The sequence below is a fragment of the Hyaena hyaena genome, unplaced genomic scaffold (assembly GCF_003009895.1).
Source record: "Hyaena hyaena isolate Hyena2069 unplaced genomic scaffold, ASM300989v1 scaffold_272, whole genome shotgun sequence".
Taxonomy (NCBI): Eukaryota; Metazoa; Chordata; class Mammalia; order Carnivora; family Hyaenidae; genus Hyaena; species Hyaena hyaena.
This window is the reverse complement of record NW_024080906.1, coordinates 67934-88009: the sequence shown is the minus strand read 5'-3', so window position 1 is coordinate 88009 and position 20076 is coordinate 67934. Positions and strand designations below refer to the sequence as shown.

General features: G+C 33.6%; 1 protein-coding gene across 4 annotated transcripts in view; it reads left to right on the top strand.

Annotated features, from left to right (window-relative positions):
• LIPI (lipase I) overlaps window positions 1-20076 on the top strand; it is a 59389-nt gene that overhangs the window by 37898 nt on the left and 1415 nt on the right. The window contains exons 7-9 of one of the 4 annotated variants that reach the window (XM_039245909.1): window positions 2628-2739; window positions 8464-8640; window positions 8989-9099. In XM_039245909.1, the coding sequence (XP_039101840.1) occupies window positions 2628-2739; window positions 8464-8640; window positions 8989-9040 (341 nt within the window). In that variant the 3' untranslated portion in view covers window positions 9041-9099. Of the gene's footprint in view, window positions 1-2627; window positions 2740-8463; window positions 8641-8988; window positions 9219-20076 lie in introns of those variants that run through there. The other 3 variants (XM_039245911.1, XM_039245907.1, XM_039245910.1) reach the window with 3 other exon arrangements.

Sequence of the window (20076 nt, the reverse complement as noted above, 5' to 3'; positions counted from 1 at the left end):
CTTAATAAATTCTTGTACTAACAAACAAACAAACAGACAAACAAACAAAAAAAACTCACAAGGAGTCAGAACTTTATAGATCAGACAACACTAAATATAGGAGTGAGATCAATATCTTTGCCTCTGAAAGATACACTATATCAATTTTTAGCTGGCATTTTTTTCTTCTTCTTTTTTAAAATTTAAACCTAAGTTATTTAACATATTATGTAATAATGGTTTCAGAAGTAGAATTTAGTGATTCATCACTTACATATAACCCCCAGTGCTCATCCTCCTGACAGATGTCCTCCTTAATGCCCATCACCCATTTAGCCCATCCCCTCACCCCACACTCCTTCAGCAACCCTCAGTTTGTTCTCCGTATTTTATAGTCTGTTATGATTTGCCCCCTTCTTGTTTTTATCTTATTTTTTCTTTCCTCTCCCTATGTTTTCCCTATGTTGGTTTCTTAAATTCCACATATGAGTGAAATCATATAATACTTGTCTTTCTCTGACTGACTTATTTCACTTAAGCATAATTCACTCTAGTTCCATCAACATTGTTGCAAATGGCAAGATTTTATTCTTTTTGAACACTGAGTAATAATTCCATTATATATATATATATATATATATATAATACATACATACATTTATACATATGCATGCATACACATATATGTATACATACATATATATACACATATACATACATACATAAATGTTATATACCACATCTTATTATATATTCATCGGTCGACGGATATTTGGGTACTTTTCATAATTTGGCTATTGTCAGTAGTGCTGCATTAAACATTGGGGTGCACATTCCTCTTCGAGTCAGCATTTTTGTATCCTTTGGAAAAATTCCTAATAGTGCAATTGCTGGGTCATAAGATAGTTCTGTTGTTAATTTTTTGAGGAACCTCCATACTGTTTTCCTGAGTGGCTACATCAGTTTGCATTCCCACCAGCAGTGCAGAAGGGTTCTCCCTTTCCTGCATCCTCATCAACATCTGTTGTTTCCTGAATTATTCATTTTAGCCATTTTGACAGGTGCGAGGTGGTATCTCATTATGGTTTTGATTTGTATTTCCCTGGTGATGAATGATGTTGAGCATCTTTTTATGTGTCTGTTATCCATCTGGACATCTTCTTTGGACAAGTGTCTGTTTATGTCCTCTGCCCATTTCTTCACTGGATTATTTGTTTTTTGGGTGTTGAGTTTGATACGTTCTTTATAGATCTTGGATACTAACCCTTTATCCGATATCTCATTTGCAAATATCTCCTCTTATTCTCTTAGTTGCCTTTTAGTTTTGCTTATTGTTTTCTTCACTGTGCAAAACCTTTTCATCTCAATGAAGTCCCAATAGTTCATTTTTTGCCTTTGTTTCCCTTGCCTCCAGAGATATGTCTAGTAAGAAGTTGCTGTGGCCAAGGTCAAAGAGGTTTCTTCTCTAGAAACTGTTTTCTTCTCTAGAATTTTGATGGTTTACTGTCTTACAAATAGGTCTTTCATCCATTTTGAATTTATTTTTGTGTATGGTGTAAGAAAGTGGTCCAGGTTCATTCTTCTGCATGTCGCTGTCCAGTTTTGCCAACACCATTTGCTTAAAAGACTGTCTTTTTTCCATTGGATATTCTTTCCTGCTTTGTTAAAGATTAGTTGGGCCTACATTTTTGGGTTCATTTCTGGATTATTTTTTTCTTTTCCATAGATCCATATCTATTTTTGTGCCAGTACCATATTATCTTGATGATTACAGCTTTGTAATACAGCCTAAAGTCTGGAATTGTGACGCTTTCATTGATGTTCTTTTTCAAAATTACATTTGCTATTTGGGGTCTTTTCTGGTTCCATACAAATTTTAGAATTGTTCTAGCTCTGTGAAGAATGCTCATGTTCTTTTGATAAAGGGTTGCAGTGAATGTGTAGATTGCTTTGGGTAATATTGACATTTTAACAATATTTGTTTTTCCAAATCAAGAGCATGGAATGTTTTTCCGTTTCTTTGTGTCTTCTTCTGTTTTTTTCATAAGTGTTTTATAGTTTTCAGTATACAGATATTTTAGCTGGGTATTTTTAATAAGAGCTACTATAAGTTTGGTATATATAAAAATGCTTAATTTTACAGTCATTACTAAAAACAGTGAAATTGGCAATTATATTTGTCAAGCAATTTTAGCTAAGACTGTTCATCAGATAAATATGGAAACGTATCATATTTACTTTAGGTGTGCTACTGAAAAAAATTGTTTCATTGACCTAAATTATGAATTTTTTTGGTTTGCACACCAGTTAATATTCTTTAATTATTTGGCCAACTCTTTACCATACTCATGACTTTCTGGCAAGCTTTTTCATTCCTCATTTTCAAGTCTAGGTAAAAATTGACAACATGGAAAATATATTACCCATGTACAAAATGCCTCTCAGTATTATGTGCATATATAATATGTACCTAGATTACACATCCACACATGCATATATATATATACACACACACACACACACACACACACATACATATATATATACACACACATATATATACATACACATACATCTATATCTGCATAGGTACCAAAAATAAGTAGAAAATAATAATAATGTGAATTGCATTCTATATTTTTTTGTAGGCTATTATTTTGTTCTCAGTATAACTGTTCTGGATAACAGTATGAAAAATGGCTTTATTACATTTAAATTATTAAACCAGGTTGGAATAGTTGAAGAATCAAAGATTTATGAGTAAGTATCATTTAGTAATTTTTTTTCATAAATTAAATGTTTATTTTCTTGAGCATCTACTTTGGAATATAATACAGATAAGTGTAAATTTTCTTTCCAGCGAGTCTTAAAATGTTAAATATTAAAAGATCTCAGGTGTTATATTTGAATTCATTCATTGTCTGGAGAAAGATGTAGAATATGAAGTCAACTACTTAACTTGTTTCTGTGATACACACCTAGGGACTACAAACATTAGGGAGTACTTTTTTTTTCGTCTTTTGACTCTCATTCCACTATTCTTCTTCTCAAACTACCTTGCCTTCTACTTATGTCTAGTTTTCAGGCAACATTGTATTCACAGTGATATGAATAAATCTGTCAGTAGAGCAACCCAATTTATTATTTCAGAGAAACACTAGCAGCCACAAATCCTACAATAATAGAAGAGGGTTTTGTTTTTACTTAATCTTCTATTTAGCTTTTTGTGTATATATATGTATGTGTGTATATGTATATATACATATTTTTAAAGTTATCTAAGCATCTCAAAGAATGTTCTCAGCTTGAATTTGTTGAAGGTATACCTGTCTATTTCATAAATTCTCAAACAAGGAAATTCATTTTCTGTTAAAAATGATATGAAGATGCAGGCACTATTAAAATTGTGATTTCCATGGGGTGCCTGGGTGGCTCAGTTGGTTAAGCATCTGACTTCGACTCAGGTCATGATCTCATGTTTTGTGAATTCGAGCCCCATGTCAGGCTCTGTGCTGACAGCTCAGAGCCTAGAGCCTGCTTCAGGTTCTGTCTCCCTCTCTCTCTGCCCCTCCTCTGCTTGCACTCTTTCTCTATCAAAAAATAAAAAAAAAAAAAAAACATTAAAAAAAGTTTTAAATTGTGGTTTCCAACCTGTTGTACTAGACTTCTAGAAATCTCTTAACTAATGTAACTTTTTGAAAGGCTCATAGGTACCATATCTAGTGATGCAATAGAAGAAATACTTTATTTTATTGTGCCTGGATTACACAATTATTACAACAGTTTGGTTTAAGTTTAGACTGACTACTGATGACATCATTAGAATTTCAGGAAGCACTGTTAGAATATCCAGTGTTTACTGTTGTCACATTCTAAGTAGTTACGATACCTGAATTGACTAAATTTAGTGTGTGATGAGCTTCAGACTTGAGTACATCATGACATCCAAACTTACTCAACCTTTAAAGTGAACAAGGGAAAATTCTCTGCATGCATATATATTTGCACATTAGCATTGCAAACGATGGCAGTGATGTATATAATTTTACAGTATTATTATGATCCTTTGTTGAAAATCTAAAATAACAGAAAAATATACGAAGTAGCCATAGCTCATAATAAACGAGGTTTGTTTTGTAAATAAATCTTTAAAACCTTAAAATACACAAAGAAAATAATAGTAAAAGAAGTATATTATGATCAAATATTGAAAACCTGTGTGCTGACATAACAAAGAGTATTTATAGTATCATGGGATACGAGGGGCGTTCTTGGAAATTACATTCCAAGTTGTAAGTCAGGGAAATTTTTTTAACTTTGAGATAAATGTATTTTTAATATTATATCCTTATGAATTTAATTTTCATAAAGTTATTAAAGGCATTTCAGATAATTCAGTAGTTGGATAAAACTGGTCCTGAGTGAGCATCAAAATTAATTTGCTTTCTTTTTTCCTTTTCTAACTTGCCTTCAGTCACCCAAAGACTATTAAATAAATCAAGCCAGGATTTCAATCCAAATTCTTCATTTACATCAAGGCCCATCTTTTAATAAGAGAAACTTCAAATTATTTCCACCATACTCCATCTGAGTACGATTGACTGGGTTATAATAATGAATAGTTATTTTATAATAGTTTATTGCTTTACGTTGCTTAAAATTGTGTATGTATGTGCCTGTATATGCATACACACACTATATGTATGATCCTTTATTTTTATAAAACATATACTTTCTTAGATTTTTGAATTCGCTTATTCAACAGTATTACTCAGCACCACTGAAACTTATTCAGGCATTTCATTAAATAATGGATACCCAAGCTAAAATAGTACTGTATTGTTCTTAAGGAAGTCACAGAACACTAGAGGAGACTAATGCGTAATTGCATCTCTGAGTAATTAAGTTCTATAGTAGCTTATTTGCTGTGGGTATATGAGGAGGATGCAAGGAAACATTTGAAGGGGAGATATTGCAGTCAAGGGATGAAGACAGTGCTTTCAAAGGCATGGAGATAGGAAAGTACCTGAGTTCAGTAACAGCCCACAGACTACAATCCTAGAGAAGTTGTTCCTAACTTGTTCAAAAGGCAAAGAAATTGTCATTCTTCATTTCTTTTATAAACATCATTGTGTATGCAGAACACCATGAAATATTGATGTATTTTATTCATGTTCTTGAATTAGTGCATTTTTAATGAAGGAACATAAACATAGATGATATATTCATGACAAATCTACAAATCTGTCCATCTAAGCCTGGCCAAGGGCTTTACTGTTTTTGTTAATAATTCTTTGCTAATGACTTTAGTCATGCTTTGAGATTTAAACTGTTTCAGAAACCAGGGAAGTTAGAGACTTTTAAATGACTTTTTGCTTCCCTCTTCAAAACTGAATAGGAAGATTTGCTCACTGTAGAAAATGTATCATATTATACAGTTGAAAATGAAAATCACATATAATTATATCATCCAGGGATGTTCACATTTACTATGTGGTCTACAACTGTGTCTCCTCTTCATTTACCTCCTCTTTTTCCTCTTCTTCCTTCTTGTGTATACCCATGTGCACACACACATTATTTTCTTGACTTAGCAAAATTAGGATCTTACCGCAAATGTGTTCTGTATCCTGATTTTTATACTGAGTGCTACAGTGTAATCATTTTTTGATATTGCTGTTACTCATTATAATATGATGCCAGATATAATAATATATACATATAGGATTTTAAACAAAAGATATCAATTTTGGATATTCTGGTTAGAAGTTTCCCCCCAGAGGTTGAGTAATGGAGAGATCACAAGTCCAAAGAGGTGGCTGTCGTAATAATTTACATGAGAGATGATGGAGGTCTAGACTCAATACGTGGAAATATTTCTTATTTTTTTAAGGACTTAGAATAGATACTTTTATGATTAATTAAATATGTGAAAGTTTAGTAAAGAAACCAGTTTCAAGGCAACTATTTAAATTATGATGCTGTTTACTGAGCTAGGAAGTCATGGAGAGGAGCCAATTTAATCATTCAATATAATTTCTTGAAAGCTTCTATAGGCCAATAACTATACTAGAAAGTAGGGATACAATTCTGGGCAAATTAGCTTGCTGTCTTTACATAACTTATGTCGAGTGCAGCAGATAGACTTTAAACATACATAATACAAATAAAATGATGATGTTCATCATTCTTCTCTTCAAAGAGAGGAATTTACATTGAGCTAGGAACTGTGCTAAGTGCTGAGGATACTGTGATGAGAAAAATAGACATGGTCCTACCCTCATTAAGCTTAATGCCCTAATAAAAGATATAACAGTAATCAAAACTAAATAAAACTGTGTAAATAAAATCTAAAAAATGTCTTGAGACAAATTATTGTGTGCATGGAAACATAAAATGATGGATGTGAATTAGAGAGGTCACTAAAAGTTTCTCTGAGGAGATTTTATATTAGTTGAAACCTAAATGATGGGCAAGATTGATTAGCTTTGCTATATTCCAGGCCACAGTACCAGCGAATGCACAGATCCTGAAGCAAGAGAGAACATAGCCCATTTCAGGATCTGAAGGAATTTTCTAAGGTCTTAAAATGGAAGCAGGACAAGCAAGAGAGATATGAGAGAAGTAGGAAGCCCTTGGATTTTATAAAAACTAGAACTTGTAGGGCATGTTCTGGGATTTAAATTTTACTCATTGGGCAAATGAAAATCACTAAAGTGTTTTAATTGGGGCAGTTTGTTTGGAGCCGTGTTGGATCTTTATTTTGGAAAAACAATTTGACCACATTGGTTTGACTAGTAAAAAGACGGGATGCTGTTGCAAGAATATAGGCAAGGAACAATGGTGTCCTGAGTGCTTGCTGTGGAAATGGATGGATCCAAAGCAGATCCAGGATATTTCAGAGGGATAGTCTGTAGGAATTTATGATACATTGGATATAGGGGTTGAAAGAAGGGGTGATATCAAGGGTGAATCCTAATTAGCTTGGATGGTGCCATTTAAAATAATAAGGAAATTTGTAAGTTGTAGTGTTTTGTTGTTGCTGTGGTTGTTGTTCTGGTGAGAGATGGGTGTTAGGAAATATGTCATTTAGATTTGAACCTACTGAGTTTTAGACATGGTGAAAAGCAATAGATCTCAGCAAACAGAGCTCAAATAGAGGCAGGGATTGGTGTTCACAAATAGTTGGTATTGGAAATCACTGAAGTGGATGTGAAATTGTAGACAGAGATAGCACAGTCCCATCTGGACATAATGACTCTGAAGTATCTCTGAGAAATCCAGATAAGGTCTTGGACAGAAATCAGAGATATGAACAATGACATTATATTCCATGAAAGAGGAGGTAAAACCATTTCCTGGCGGGGAGCAGAGATGGCCTTTGAAGAGAGTAATGACATCCTTTTTGGGGCCCAGATGTTTGAAGAATCAAAAGGAGGAAAGAGCAGGGATAAATATAAGACGGCACAAGAGCTGGACACACCACTGGTTGCTCCTCAGCTGCTTTACGTGATTGTCGCCTCTGCTCAAGCAAATCATTGTTGCCTTGAAGGAGCAAATTAATGCAACAGAGGTTTAAAATTCTTTCTTTCTCTCTCACCTTTTTTCTTTTCTTCTCTTCCTTCCTACTTTCCTCTTCCCGCTCACCCACTTTCCTTCTCCTCTCCCTCCCTTTCTCTCCTCCTCTTACTTATGCTGCTCCTCCTCCTCCTTTTTCACCTACTTTGGATTCCCCTTTGTAGTCAAGCAGATCCATATTGACCTGACTCCAGGACCCCTATGTTTCTAGGACACAGGGGTGAGGAATTGAGTAGAGTGATGAAGAAGAGCATTGACATGGCTGTGTATTTTCATTTCAGCTTTGCATTCTCTAGCTTTGGAAAGGCATTTGTATGCTCTGATATTCAGTTTTCCCATCTGTAAACAGCAATACTAATAGTACCTACTAAAGGAAGTTGTCAAGATAGTTAAATAAGGTCAAGCATGTCAAGCTTTATTATGGTTCTAGGTACACTATAAATGCTCAGAAAATTGTACTTATTAAATTCTACCTTTATTTTCTTTCCTTTTGAAAACTGTGGCTTTTGTAATAACTCACAAATATTTGACAAAATGGCGCAGAGCAATTAAGAATTATTATTAGAGTATCCTGTCAGCGAACTGTAATAGCTGTGCAGGTGTCTAAAACAAGAAGCATAAAATGACTTCTGTAATTTTAGACAAATGTACAATCTAGACACCAAGTCAGAAAGATAAGATGTCCCATTTTTTCTCAAAAGGTATCCCCAAATAATTTTGTATGGGGATGCAAGCATTATTATTTTATTTTGTTTTAATTTATTTTAATAAATACTTTTATAAATATTGTTTGGCTTTTTACCTTTAAGATTGTTCTTTCTATACTACTTCAAGATTATATTGACTTTAGAGTTAAATTATATTTTAAATTACTAATATGCTAAGCATGTTAAATTTTCTGTTTAGGAAGAACAGATCATTTTATCATCTTAAAGAAGTCAAGATTCTTGCTCAATTTTCAAATGATGTTAGAAGTATTTCAGGCATTGGTCTGGGATATTTTCAGAACTCAAATCAGCAATGTTCCCAATGCAGTTACAACATCCATCGTGTTATGGTACAATCAATTACCTATCAAGAAAGGTAAGGAAACTAAAGTTTGATTTTAGCATATTATCTTTTAAACTTAAAAATATCAGCATGCTAAGAAATGGCTTAAGAATTGATATATTCAGATGCCTGTTTATTATATTTTACACAAATATTAGAATATCTAAAAGGTTCAAAACACTTTTTTAATGAAAATTAGTTTGAATGAAGTTTAGTGTGCAATCACATTACCTAGACAAAGAAAAAACACAATTATTTCATTAGACACAAGAAAAATGAAAAAAGTGAGACAAATATCTGCCTTAGAAGTTGATCAATAATTTCTTACATATACATATATGTTTACAGACTGATTGATATTCCTTTTATACAATTCTTTGGATGGAGTTCAATGGCTGAAAACTATCATGAGGCATATGGTCATAGAAGATAGAAGTCATCAGAACTTTCAATATTTTTTTCTCTTAACTTTATTTGGGAAGAGGAAACAAACAGTCCATTGTTTATATTATATTTCAGAGACTAGATATCACTGGAGATTCAACCCTAGGAATATATTGACATCAGTGGAGCACTAGCATATATACAATAACAGCAGGAGGAAAATCTGGTTCCTTTGTGTCCTGGTTTCTCTGTTATGTCACAAATATCTCCATTATACAAAAATGTGATACTATCATGGCTTGATGGGGATTTTTGAAGATGATAGATTCTATCAGTATTTTTTTTGTCCATCTTATATGCTTTTCTTAGTTACATGTTCTCACAACTGAGGAGGTTTTCCTACCACGCTTGTCCTCATGATATTGATATACATGTTCACCCTGGCAGAATTCATATTCCCACAGAAATACCTCTGTGAAAGCATTAAGAACCACTAAGACCTCTTTAATTGTTGATCATCTGTCCATTTTGATATGTGAGATATGAGTTGTTCCCACTGTGAGTGTCAACTGAGAGTCAATAGCAATGAGTTTGTGGAATTGCTAGAAATCACTCTTCTTTAGTTGACTATAGATCTTTCTTTTTATTTCTCTTTACTTTTCTGTATTTGTATATTTGATTCTCCAGTTAGCTTTATATGAATATTGAACACAGTAAATAAGAAGTTTTGGAGAATAAAAATAATAAATGATAAGAATATGCATTTAGACGAGGTCTATATTAACAGAGGAAAACTGGAAAGATTGTTTAAAGTGTAAATTATTTTGTAACTTTTGGTATGAAAATATTTAGCCACTCAAAAGTCAGTAATTAAAATATAGTGGGAAAAATCTAGGGGTAATTTTACTGTTCTTTGCCTTTGGTTGAAATACATACAAAAATACCAAAATATATGGAAAATTTCAGCTAGAAATATTAGCAATATTATTCCCTAACAAAGTATACCAGACAGACAGACAGATGCGCACACACACACACACACACACACACACACAAGCACACATACTTTAAGGGGTCATGTTTGAAGGACTCAAGGTCAAGATTTGTAATCTTCAACTGATCTCTTTATTTATTATCTTAAACATGCAAACCTTCTGGTAAACATAAGAATGCAGACTTTACTTGTAATTCCCAAAAGCTAGGCTTTAAAGGGGCCAAACTTGTTGCACCACCATAGCCTCCTAATTTCCCCCATTAATACTTCTCTGAGCGTAATGAAGGTGAGTATGAACAGAGAAGTTTAGAGGTTGTAGTTTTATACCTTCTGTTTCTGCTACTTAAGTGTAAAGAATTCATATTGTCCTTGAATAAAGTCTTTTCCCAATATATCACAACTGGAAAGAGAAAGAAAGAGTTTTATCTTCAATATAGAAGTATAGAATATAAGCCTTGGCCAGACACCAGTTATTAGCTAGAACCTTTATACATAAAATATCACAGAAGCTCAAGATGAGAAAGAGAAATTTAGTTCCATACACGTGGATAGTAACAGGAACTAAGAATAACCTACCCTTTGTTTATATAGGCAAATGATAGGACTGTATACTACTCTTATCATTTAAGCAAAAGTGAACAGGAAAAACACAAAAAACAATAACAACAGTGACAACAACAAAATGCTGTGCATTTCATCATGAGCAACATAGAAAAAAAGATGTAACAATCAAGATTTAGAAATAAGGCTAAACCTTTGAAAGATTTATTATTGGAAATAGATGGAAATTGTACAAATCATTGCTTGATGTTCTTAATATTTAAAAAACAGTAATTCATGAAAGAACAAGTGAAGAGCACTTGTTTATGATTGTAAAACAGCTGACTGTGATGCCAAATGAGCTCACAGTTAAAGACAATATCAAGTTTAGTATCAACATTAAATATGAGAAAAAAATAGAATTGATCAATAATGTAAAAACTCATAATAATTTATAGACTAGGGTGATATAAATAATATAAAAGATTGAGGAACAATTGTTGGGGAAAAATAATTGAAATGCAAAATGTAGCTATATGGTGTTGCTGAAGAGGAGACACAACAGAACTAAATGCAGATGTGATACAAGAAAACTGTCCTCAGAAGAAGATATAGATCTCAAATTGATAGAATAAACTAAGGACTCGAAACTAAAGGAGATCAACCTTTAGACTCACTCTTATATATCAGTCAGTTAAGCGTATGCCTCTTGATTTTGGCTCAGGTCATAATCTCATGGTTTGTGAGATCGAGCCCTTCATCAGGCTCTGAACTGAGAGCATGGAGCCTGCTTGGGATTCTCTTTCTCTCTCTCTCTCTCTCTCTCCCCCCCCCCCTCTCTCTCTCATTCTCAGTTTCTCTCTTTCTCTCTCTCCCCCCATTTCTCTCCCCTACTCTCTCTGCCGATTCCCTGCTTGAGTGCTTTCTCTCTCTCTCAAAATAAATAAATATACTTTTTTAAAAAAGATAGAATTTTCTATATATACAAAGAAATCTTTATAGAGTGGAAGATTAAATGTTGCAGCAACTGAAGTGTCCATCAGTAGTTATTTAGTATTGCATTTAGTTATTTAGTATTGAATGGCTTCAAGATTCTTTTGAAAGTATTATGCATGGAACTTAAATTTAATGAGAGTATTTGGTTAGGAAAAGCCAACACAGCTGTCTTCAACTTAAAGAGTAATCTTAGGAAACCTATTTACAGTTATATTATTTGTGCTAAAGTCTTCAACCTCCCATTTCTGTATTTTAAACTGTCTGGCTAAAGGCTGACGAGTACAGTACTTTGGGAGAATATGAGGCTGGAACTCTAGAACTCTGAAGGGTGTTTACAGATAGCAATTTTGACATAACTCATTTTACATTTTTTCAAAATCTGTTCATCCCTCTTGAAACCTGTCCTCCATCTTCAACATCCACACTGCAATTTTTCCTATGTCCTCAAATGATGCTCTCTAAGTCACTATAATTTTGAGAGGTGATATAGGTCAGGAACTCCAAACAGTGTCACCCATGTGAGTAGTGCATGTGTGTTTCTATATGTAATGTAAGCTACACCTCTGAGAGTGTATTAATTTTACGCCCATATAAAAATTAAGTAGTTTTAGGATGACTGGCAATGAACTTTTTCTTTTCTTTTCTTCTTTGCTGTTCTTTTCTTTGAGAAAGAGCAAGAGAGTGGGGAAGAGGGGTAAAGGAAGAGAGAGAGAGAGAGAGAAAGGGAGAGAATCTTAAAGACTCCATGTTCAGCTCAGAGCCCTACTTGGGACTCAATCCCACAACCCTGGGATCATGACCTGAGCCAAAATCAAGAGTTGGATTCTCAACCTACTTAGCCGCCCAGGTATCCAAGCTTTCATAGTGTTTACTATTAGAGTCATTATTGAACAAAAAGGTTATTATGCCTAAATATTTTTAGATATTCAGTGTTTTAATTATAATATTAAGGGACAAGATAGTTTTATTCATATTCTCCTAAAATTGTTTTAGATTAAAATTCTCTTGCAGTTATATAAGGATTTTTTAAATATTTGATAATTGAAATAAGTGGTTCTCTTTAATTTGCTTAGAAGTTATGGTGACATACTTCTAATTTGCAATTGTACCTTATATAAATAAATATATAACAAATACATTTTTCAGTCAATCCTTATTGTTCATATAACAGTTGCTCTTTTTTTGTATATTTGTCTTGTAAGTTAGTTTGCTCTAAATATTTTCAGTGGCAGAAAATACATAAAGTATATATTTGGATGATAGTAGATGCTCAATTAAAGCAATCCCTTTTTTCTCATTTTTCTTTTCTTGTTAGTCCCTAATTTAACTTTTCTTCTACCTCATTTAATCTATAAATACACAGCTGAGCCAACAAAATGACCAACCCAATAATGATACAAAACAGATCTGTCTGTCTTGCTAAAGCAACTCATCTTTAAAATGCCTCATTCCCAAAATTTTCATGAAACTGTAAGTCTCATTCTCCATAAATACATCTTCCTACCTTTTTGTAAAACTTTCCTTTTTTAGTACTTTTGAAACTTCTTACCCAAACTTTGTATTCGCTGTACCATACTATCCACTCCAGTAATGCTGTGATCAGAATCCTCACCCAATTGAGTTGTTGGGGACACATGAAGACTCTGAGACAACTGATTAAGAACTTTAGAAATGAAAATTCACACTGATTGCAATTTCATCTCATAAAGTGGAATTTATCATCTGAATTATTTGTCCTAAACATAATTTAACCTTCTTTTTTAGGGAACTAGCACACAAGGAAGGGATTTTTTAGGTGTATGTTTTGTTCGATGCTTACAATTTAAGGGAAAATTATTAGGTATCAAGGAAAGATGACTCCTTTGATGATGTAGGCATGAAAGAGATATCCTAAAGTTTTCTTTTTCTATTAGTAAGCTTCTTTCAAGATGGATAATAGTGGTTAAGTTTGTTTTGATCTACTACATCTTAGACACTATCTTTGCAATCTTTGAAACACCTTTCTGAGGTAAGTATTTTCTTTATATTATTAGTAAGAGAACAGAAACTCAAGGGTTTTGTAACATGTCTAAGGTGTCTCAGCTGAGAAGTACCTTTGCAATGATTTGAACCCTAACTTTTCTTGAGTTTTTTATGTTCTTGTTTTCTTTTGTTTCAGTTGCTGTTATTTTTATAGGAGTAAACATTTTTTATTAATTAATATAGTGAATTATTTCCATTATGGAATATTCAGAAAATTTAATTCAAATATAATGTTACAACTAAGAGATATCACTGTTAACATTTTGTCATGCTTATATATAATCAACACGTTATAACTGAATCATGAATCGAATTTTTTTTTAAGTTTATTTATTTTGAGAGAGAGAGAGAGAAAATGAGCAGGGGAGGGGCTGAGAGAGAGAGAGAGAATGAGAATCCCTAGCAGGCTCTGTGCTGACAGTGGGACTTGAATCCACCAACTGTGAGATCGTGATCTGAGTGGAAACCAACAGTCAGACACCTAACAATGAGCCAGGGAAGCGCCCCTGAATCTAATTATATATATTAAATTATAAGCAGGCTTTCTGTGTAGAATCATACAGCTTATTCACTACAGTAGCTTTTGCAGGAATCACTATTTACGTAGGTAACAATGTGAACATAATGTACTTGGGGCTGTACAGTACCTTGGACCTGATTAGAAGCAATTTTTTCTTCCAAAATGTAAGTTAATGGCTGCCATTATATTTTGTCTTTTGTGGAACATTCAAATTATTCTCTCCTATCTTATTGGGCATTTTATTCCCACCCCCCAGTGCTTGGTTATCATAGATACTGATTATATGTGCATAGACAACTATCTGTATGGTAAACAATTTCTTTGTTTTATATTCACAGAAGGAAAATCAAGCATGAGGAACAGTTTCTTTTTCTTTTTTAATAGTTTATTGTCCAGTTGGTTTCCATATAACACCCAGTGCTCATCCCACAAGTGCCCTCCTCCATGCCCATCTCCCCCACTTCCCCTCTCCCCCACCCCCATCAGCCCTCGGTTTGTCCTCAGCATTCAAGAGTCTCTCATGGTTTGCCTCCCTCCCTCTTTCCCACTATTTTTCCCCTTCTTCTCCCTCATGGTCCTCCATTAAGTTCCTCCCAATCCTTCTATACGTACAAACATATGGTATCTGTCCTTCTCTGCCTGACTTATTTCGCTCAGCATAACACCCTCAAGTTCCATCTATGTTGCTACACATGGCCATATTTCATTCTTTCTCATTGCCATGTAGTATTCCATTGTATATATAAACCACATCTTCTTGATCCATTCGTCCGTTGATGGACACTTAGGCTCTTTCCATGTTTTGTCTATTGTTGAGAGTGCTGCTCTGAACACTGGGGTCCATGTGCCCCTATGCGGCAGCACTCTTGGGTAAATTCCTAGCAGTGCTACTGCTGGGTCATAGGGGAGTTCTATTGTTAACTTTTTGAGGAACCTCCACACTGTTTTTCCAGAGGGGCTGCACCAGTTTACATTCCCACCAACAATGTAGGAACAGTTTCAAATATTGCACCTTAGCACATGATGTTCATACCTTCATATTGATTGTTGGCGAGCTATAGAGAGTTGTGGCTTTTTGCATGCATTTCTCTTTTCTATGTCACTTATGAGGGAAAAAGAAAGGGTAAAGGCAGAGAGATGTGTCCACTATTATTTGTAACTCTCTATCTTCTTAATCATTTTTTCACAGACACATATTATACACAATTCATTCATTGGTTATTCAGTAACAAATAGGGTAAAGTAATTGAATATGCTATGGAGAAAAAATAGGCATGCACATAAATTTTAACTTTTATGTAAAATCTAAACATTGGATAGACTATGCAAATTTACCAAATTTATACAAATTATATACAGTTGTTTCTATTCACGGGGGAAGGAAAAACCTTAAAAACACTTATGTGTGGTTACCAAAAGTCAGCATTCCCTGCTGTTTGGAAGTGCTAACAGAGGCTTGGATGAAATGTATACTTTAAGTTTAATTACGTAGATAATTGCCATAAACGTTTAGTTGCTTTTCCTATTTACATCTGTTCCTACAGATAATGTGCAATTAATGAGAATTAGTACTGCCAAATTATTGGGAACATGAGTTATAAAAGCGGGACGCCGTATGGTCCAGATATACTGTGTATGCATTCAGCCAGTAATTATCTCTCTATAACAAACTCTGGTAGAGACTACAGACAGCATCCTTCTCCTTTGCAGCATTTCCAGGAGAGTAGGGCCTTTGAACTTAGAGATTGAGAGGAATATTCCTAGTGTGGAAGTGACCTGGGATGACTTCTGAGAAAAGTGAGACTAAATCTACTTTTAAAAATTTTACCTAACAGTAAAATGTACTTTCTGGCATATACTTCTATGAGTTTTGATAAATTCATGGAGTCATACAACCACCATCACATTCAAGATACAGGACATTTCCATCAATGACAAAGACAGCCCTGTGCTGCCCCTTATTGTCAACCCCACTCCCCACTCCCACTCTCTGGCAACCACTGTCTCTCGTTTTGCCTTTTCTAGAATATTATATAAATGGAATCATACAGTATGTATAGCCTTTTAGGTATTTTTTTTAGCTTCAGACATTCCAAATTCATGCATTTTGTTGCTTATATCAATGGAATGTTATTGATAACTACTGCAATTCGTTTATCCACTCACCAGTTTGAGGACATATGGTTTGTTCACAGTTTTTGATATCTATCTATGAATAAAGCCAACATAAATATTTGCATGTAGGTTTTTATGTGAACATAAGTTTTCATTTCTCTCGGATAAACATCTAGCAGAGAAATCGCTGGGTCATACTGTAAGTGTATGTTTAACTTTATATGAAACTGCCAGACTGGTTTCCAAAGTGACTGTACATTTTGCTTTCCCACCAGCACTTAGCAGAGTTCCTTTACTCTCCCACATCATCATCAAGTTTCTTTGTTGTTTGGCTTTTATTTTCCCAGCACTAGTGTTTTTAATTTGGATTGCTCAAATGACACATGATGTTGACGGCCTCTGCCATTTAACTAAGAGTATTTACATCAGTTATTTTAATGTCATTATTGATATGGTTGAGTTTAAATCTGTCATCTTACTATTTTGTTTTCTATTTTTCCCATCTGTTCTTTGTTCTCAGTTTTGTCGTTGTCTGCCTTCTCTTGGATAAATCGAGTAGTCTTACATTTTATTTCCGTTGTGGGCTTATTATTATTATTATTATTATTAAACTCTCTGATTATTTTGGTGGTTTCCTTGGGGTTCATTTTATAATCCTTAACTTATCAGAGTTTACCTCCAAGTGAATTTTACCACTTCACATTTAACGTGAGAACCTGACAGTAGTATAATTCCATTTCTCCCATCCTGGCTTGTGTGCTGTTGCTGGCAGACATTTTACTTGTACATATGCTAAAGATTCCATAATACATTGTATCATTTTTGTTCAAAGAGTCAATCTATTAAAGAGAAATGAATAATTAGGAAAAGTTGTATATATTTATATACTCACATAGTCACTATTTCTGATACACTTCTGTTATGTAGATGCTGCTGGTATAGTGTGGGTTTGCTGGTGTGAATTCTTTCAACTTTTGTGTGTCTGAAAAAGTCTTTATGATGCCTTGATTTTGAAAACCAAGTGCTCTGGATATAACTAAAGTTTGATGGGGTTTTTTTGTTTGTTTTGTTTTGTTTTTTAATTTCAGTTAGTTAAAGTAGTTGCTGGACTGTGTTCTACTATGCATTGATCCTAATGAGAAATCTATTGGTATCCTTCTTTTGTTCTTATATAGATAATATGTCTTTCCCCCACTCTGGCTGGTTTCAAGATTATCACCTTACAATTGACTATAAGCAGTATGATTATGCTGTGACTTGTAATTTTCTTCATACTTCTTGTGTTTAACATTTGTTAACCTTTTTGGACCCATAGTTTTATAGATTTCATCAAATTTCATCTAAAGTCTGTTTTTAAAATACATTTTTCCGTGTCCCTTTTCTCTCCTGTTCCTTTGGGGATTCTAATTTCAAGTTCATTAGGGTGCTTGAAGTTTTCCCACAGCTCACTGATGTTTTGTTTATTTTTATATTTTATTTTCTCTCTGCATTTTATTTTGAATAATTTTTGTTGCTATATCTTCAAGTTCACTATGCTTTTATTCTGCAATGTTTAATCTGATATGATTCCCATCCAGGGTATTTTTGATCCCAGACATTGTAGTTTTCACCTCTGGAAGTTTGACTGGGATCTTTTTATATCTCTCATGTTCACTATTTGAACACATGAAATAAAGTTATGATAACTCTTTAGAGAAGGGGACTCTGATGTCCCCTTCTGATTCTCACATCTGTCCTTTGTTCTGGGTTGGTTTCAGTTGGTGAGCTTCATTTGGGCTCATTTTCCTGCTTCTTTGCATGTTTGGTAACTCTTAGTTAGATCATAGATTTTGTGTATTTTATTGTGCTGGGTGCTCTATATTTTTATATTCCTATACATATTCTTCAGGTTTATTATGAAGATGTGGTTAGGCTCTTATAAACAGGTTGATTTTGTTTCAGGTCATGTTTTCAAGATTTATTAGGCAGGCCTGGAGTAGTTTAGGGTTCATTACTCTCACTACTGAGGCAAGAACCTCCCATATGATTTCCGGTGACCGGTGAAATATTGGCTTTTCCCATCTGGCAGGTGGGAACAAGCACCTGCATTAATGCGGAGAACCTTAAATAACTTTTAAAAACAATATTATAAGCTTGGATGTGGTGATACATTGTACCTAGGCTCTAGAGAGCTTTTTCAAATAAGGAAGTACATGTATATCTTGTACTTTGGAATAATACATGGATTTAAATTTTAAAAAATGAACCATGTTTGAGTTTTAGAGTTTTTTTATTACTAGATTTCTTCTGTTATTTTATATATTTCATCAAAGTAATGTATTTATTTCACTAATTTGTGCTAAATAAAGCATTAGAGATGCAATATCCAGTGTTCTTTTTAAAACTAAACAAATGAACATATAATAATCTCCCCATGGTAGTTCAACATATAACAAGTTTTTTTCTAAACTATACTTTTTAAAAATTTTTATTGGTTGGGGAGAAGGAACTAATAACATAGAATAAGTGATGTCAAAATTATGGTCTTGGCAGAGGAAGTAGATAAGCTTTTCACAATGTAAAAACAAAGAAAATTATTTTTTCACATACATTTTGATGAAACTAAACTTTTGGTAGGCATAGTAAACCTGCCCCACTGTCTTGTAATGCTTGCAAAGGTTTGTAAGATGTGGAATATTTCATTCAAAATTATGCATTTATTATATTACTGATTGAAAATATTTTAATGGTAATGGCATTGTGATCTTTTATTGTAGAAAACAAATAAAAATACACTTGCCTTCAATGTTATAAATATGTGAATAGAATAATTACTTAATGGTTCGGGTAATTTACCTGTTAATAAGTTTAATGACACACTTGTTCTACTATGACAACTTAAAAATGAGGTAGATCAGGGAGATCCAGAACAGTGAAGGCACATTGAATGAATAAAAGGTATAGCGGCATCGATAAAGAATCAACACAAGTATATATACATTTGTTTGGAGAAGTGGTAAAGTCATTCCTACACTTAATAATGAAGGAAGATTGATGATCTTTGATAATGTGATAAAAACTACTTTTGCTAATACCTCAAATTCTTATGATTGAAGTATTACCACTTTACATTCACTGTTATAGTATTAAAATTTAAAGTCCAAGGTGCCTTTATTATTTCAAATAGAAGATACTCTCGTGTTCTGTATCAGTTTTTATAATTAAAAACTAATGTCATATTTTATTATTTTTAAACACATTAGCAGGTATAGAAAATTGATTTATTTAAAAATGAACAACTTAACCTAAAAATGCTGTTGAATATTTTAAAAACTTGTTCAGTGGTGTCTCAGGCAAGCTAGAGGAGCTTGGGAGCAATGTATATCTTGAACTAGAGCAATGCATCTTTTCTTTAGTGCCTTTCCTGAACTTTAACCTATCTCTTTCTATCCTACTTGATCACCTGTTTTGAAGGTGTTTAAGGCATTAGCAGGGTTATAAAAACTAGACATGATGTTTGATTCATCACAGTGACATGACTTCGGAAATCTTCAAATGCTAAATACACAATCTCTCCAAGATACAGAATTCTGTACTCTTTATTATTTGTATTTTAGTAGGTGGAAAAGAGGAATGATTAGATTATGTTGACAGAATTTGTCTATGAAGTTAAGCCCCATTCTTCAGTGCTGGCTATTGCAGTAGAAAAAGTAGCCTGGAGCAGCAACTTCTTACTTGACACATCCCCAAAAGCAAGGGAATCAAGAGCAAAAATAAATTGTTGGGACCTCATCAAGATTAAAAGCTTCTGCACAGCCAAGGAAACAACCCAGAAAATTAATAGGCAACCAACGGAATGGGAAAAGATAGTTGCAAATGACATATCAGATAAAGGGTTAATATCCAGAATCTATAAGGA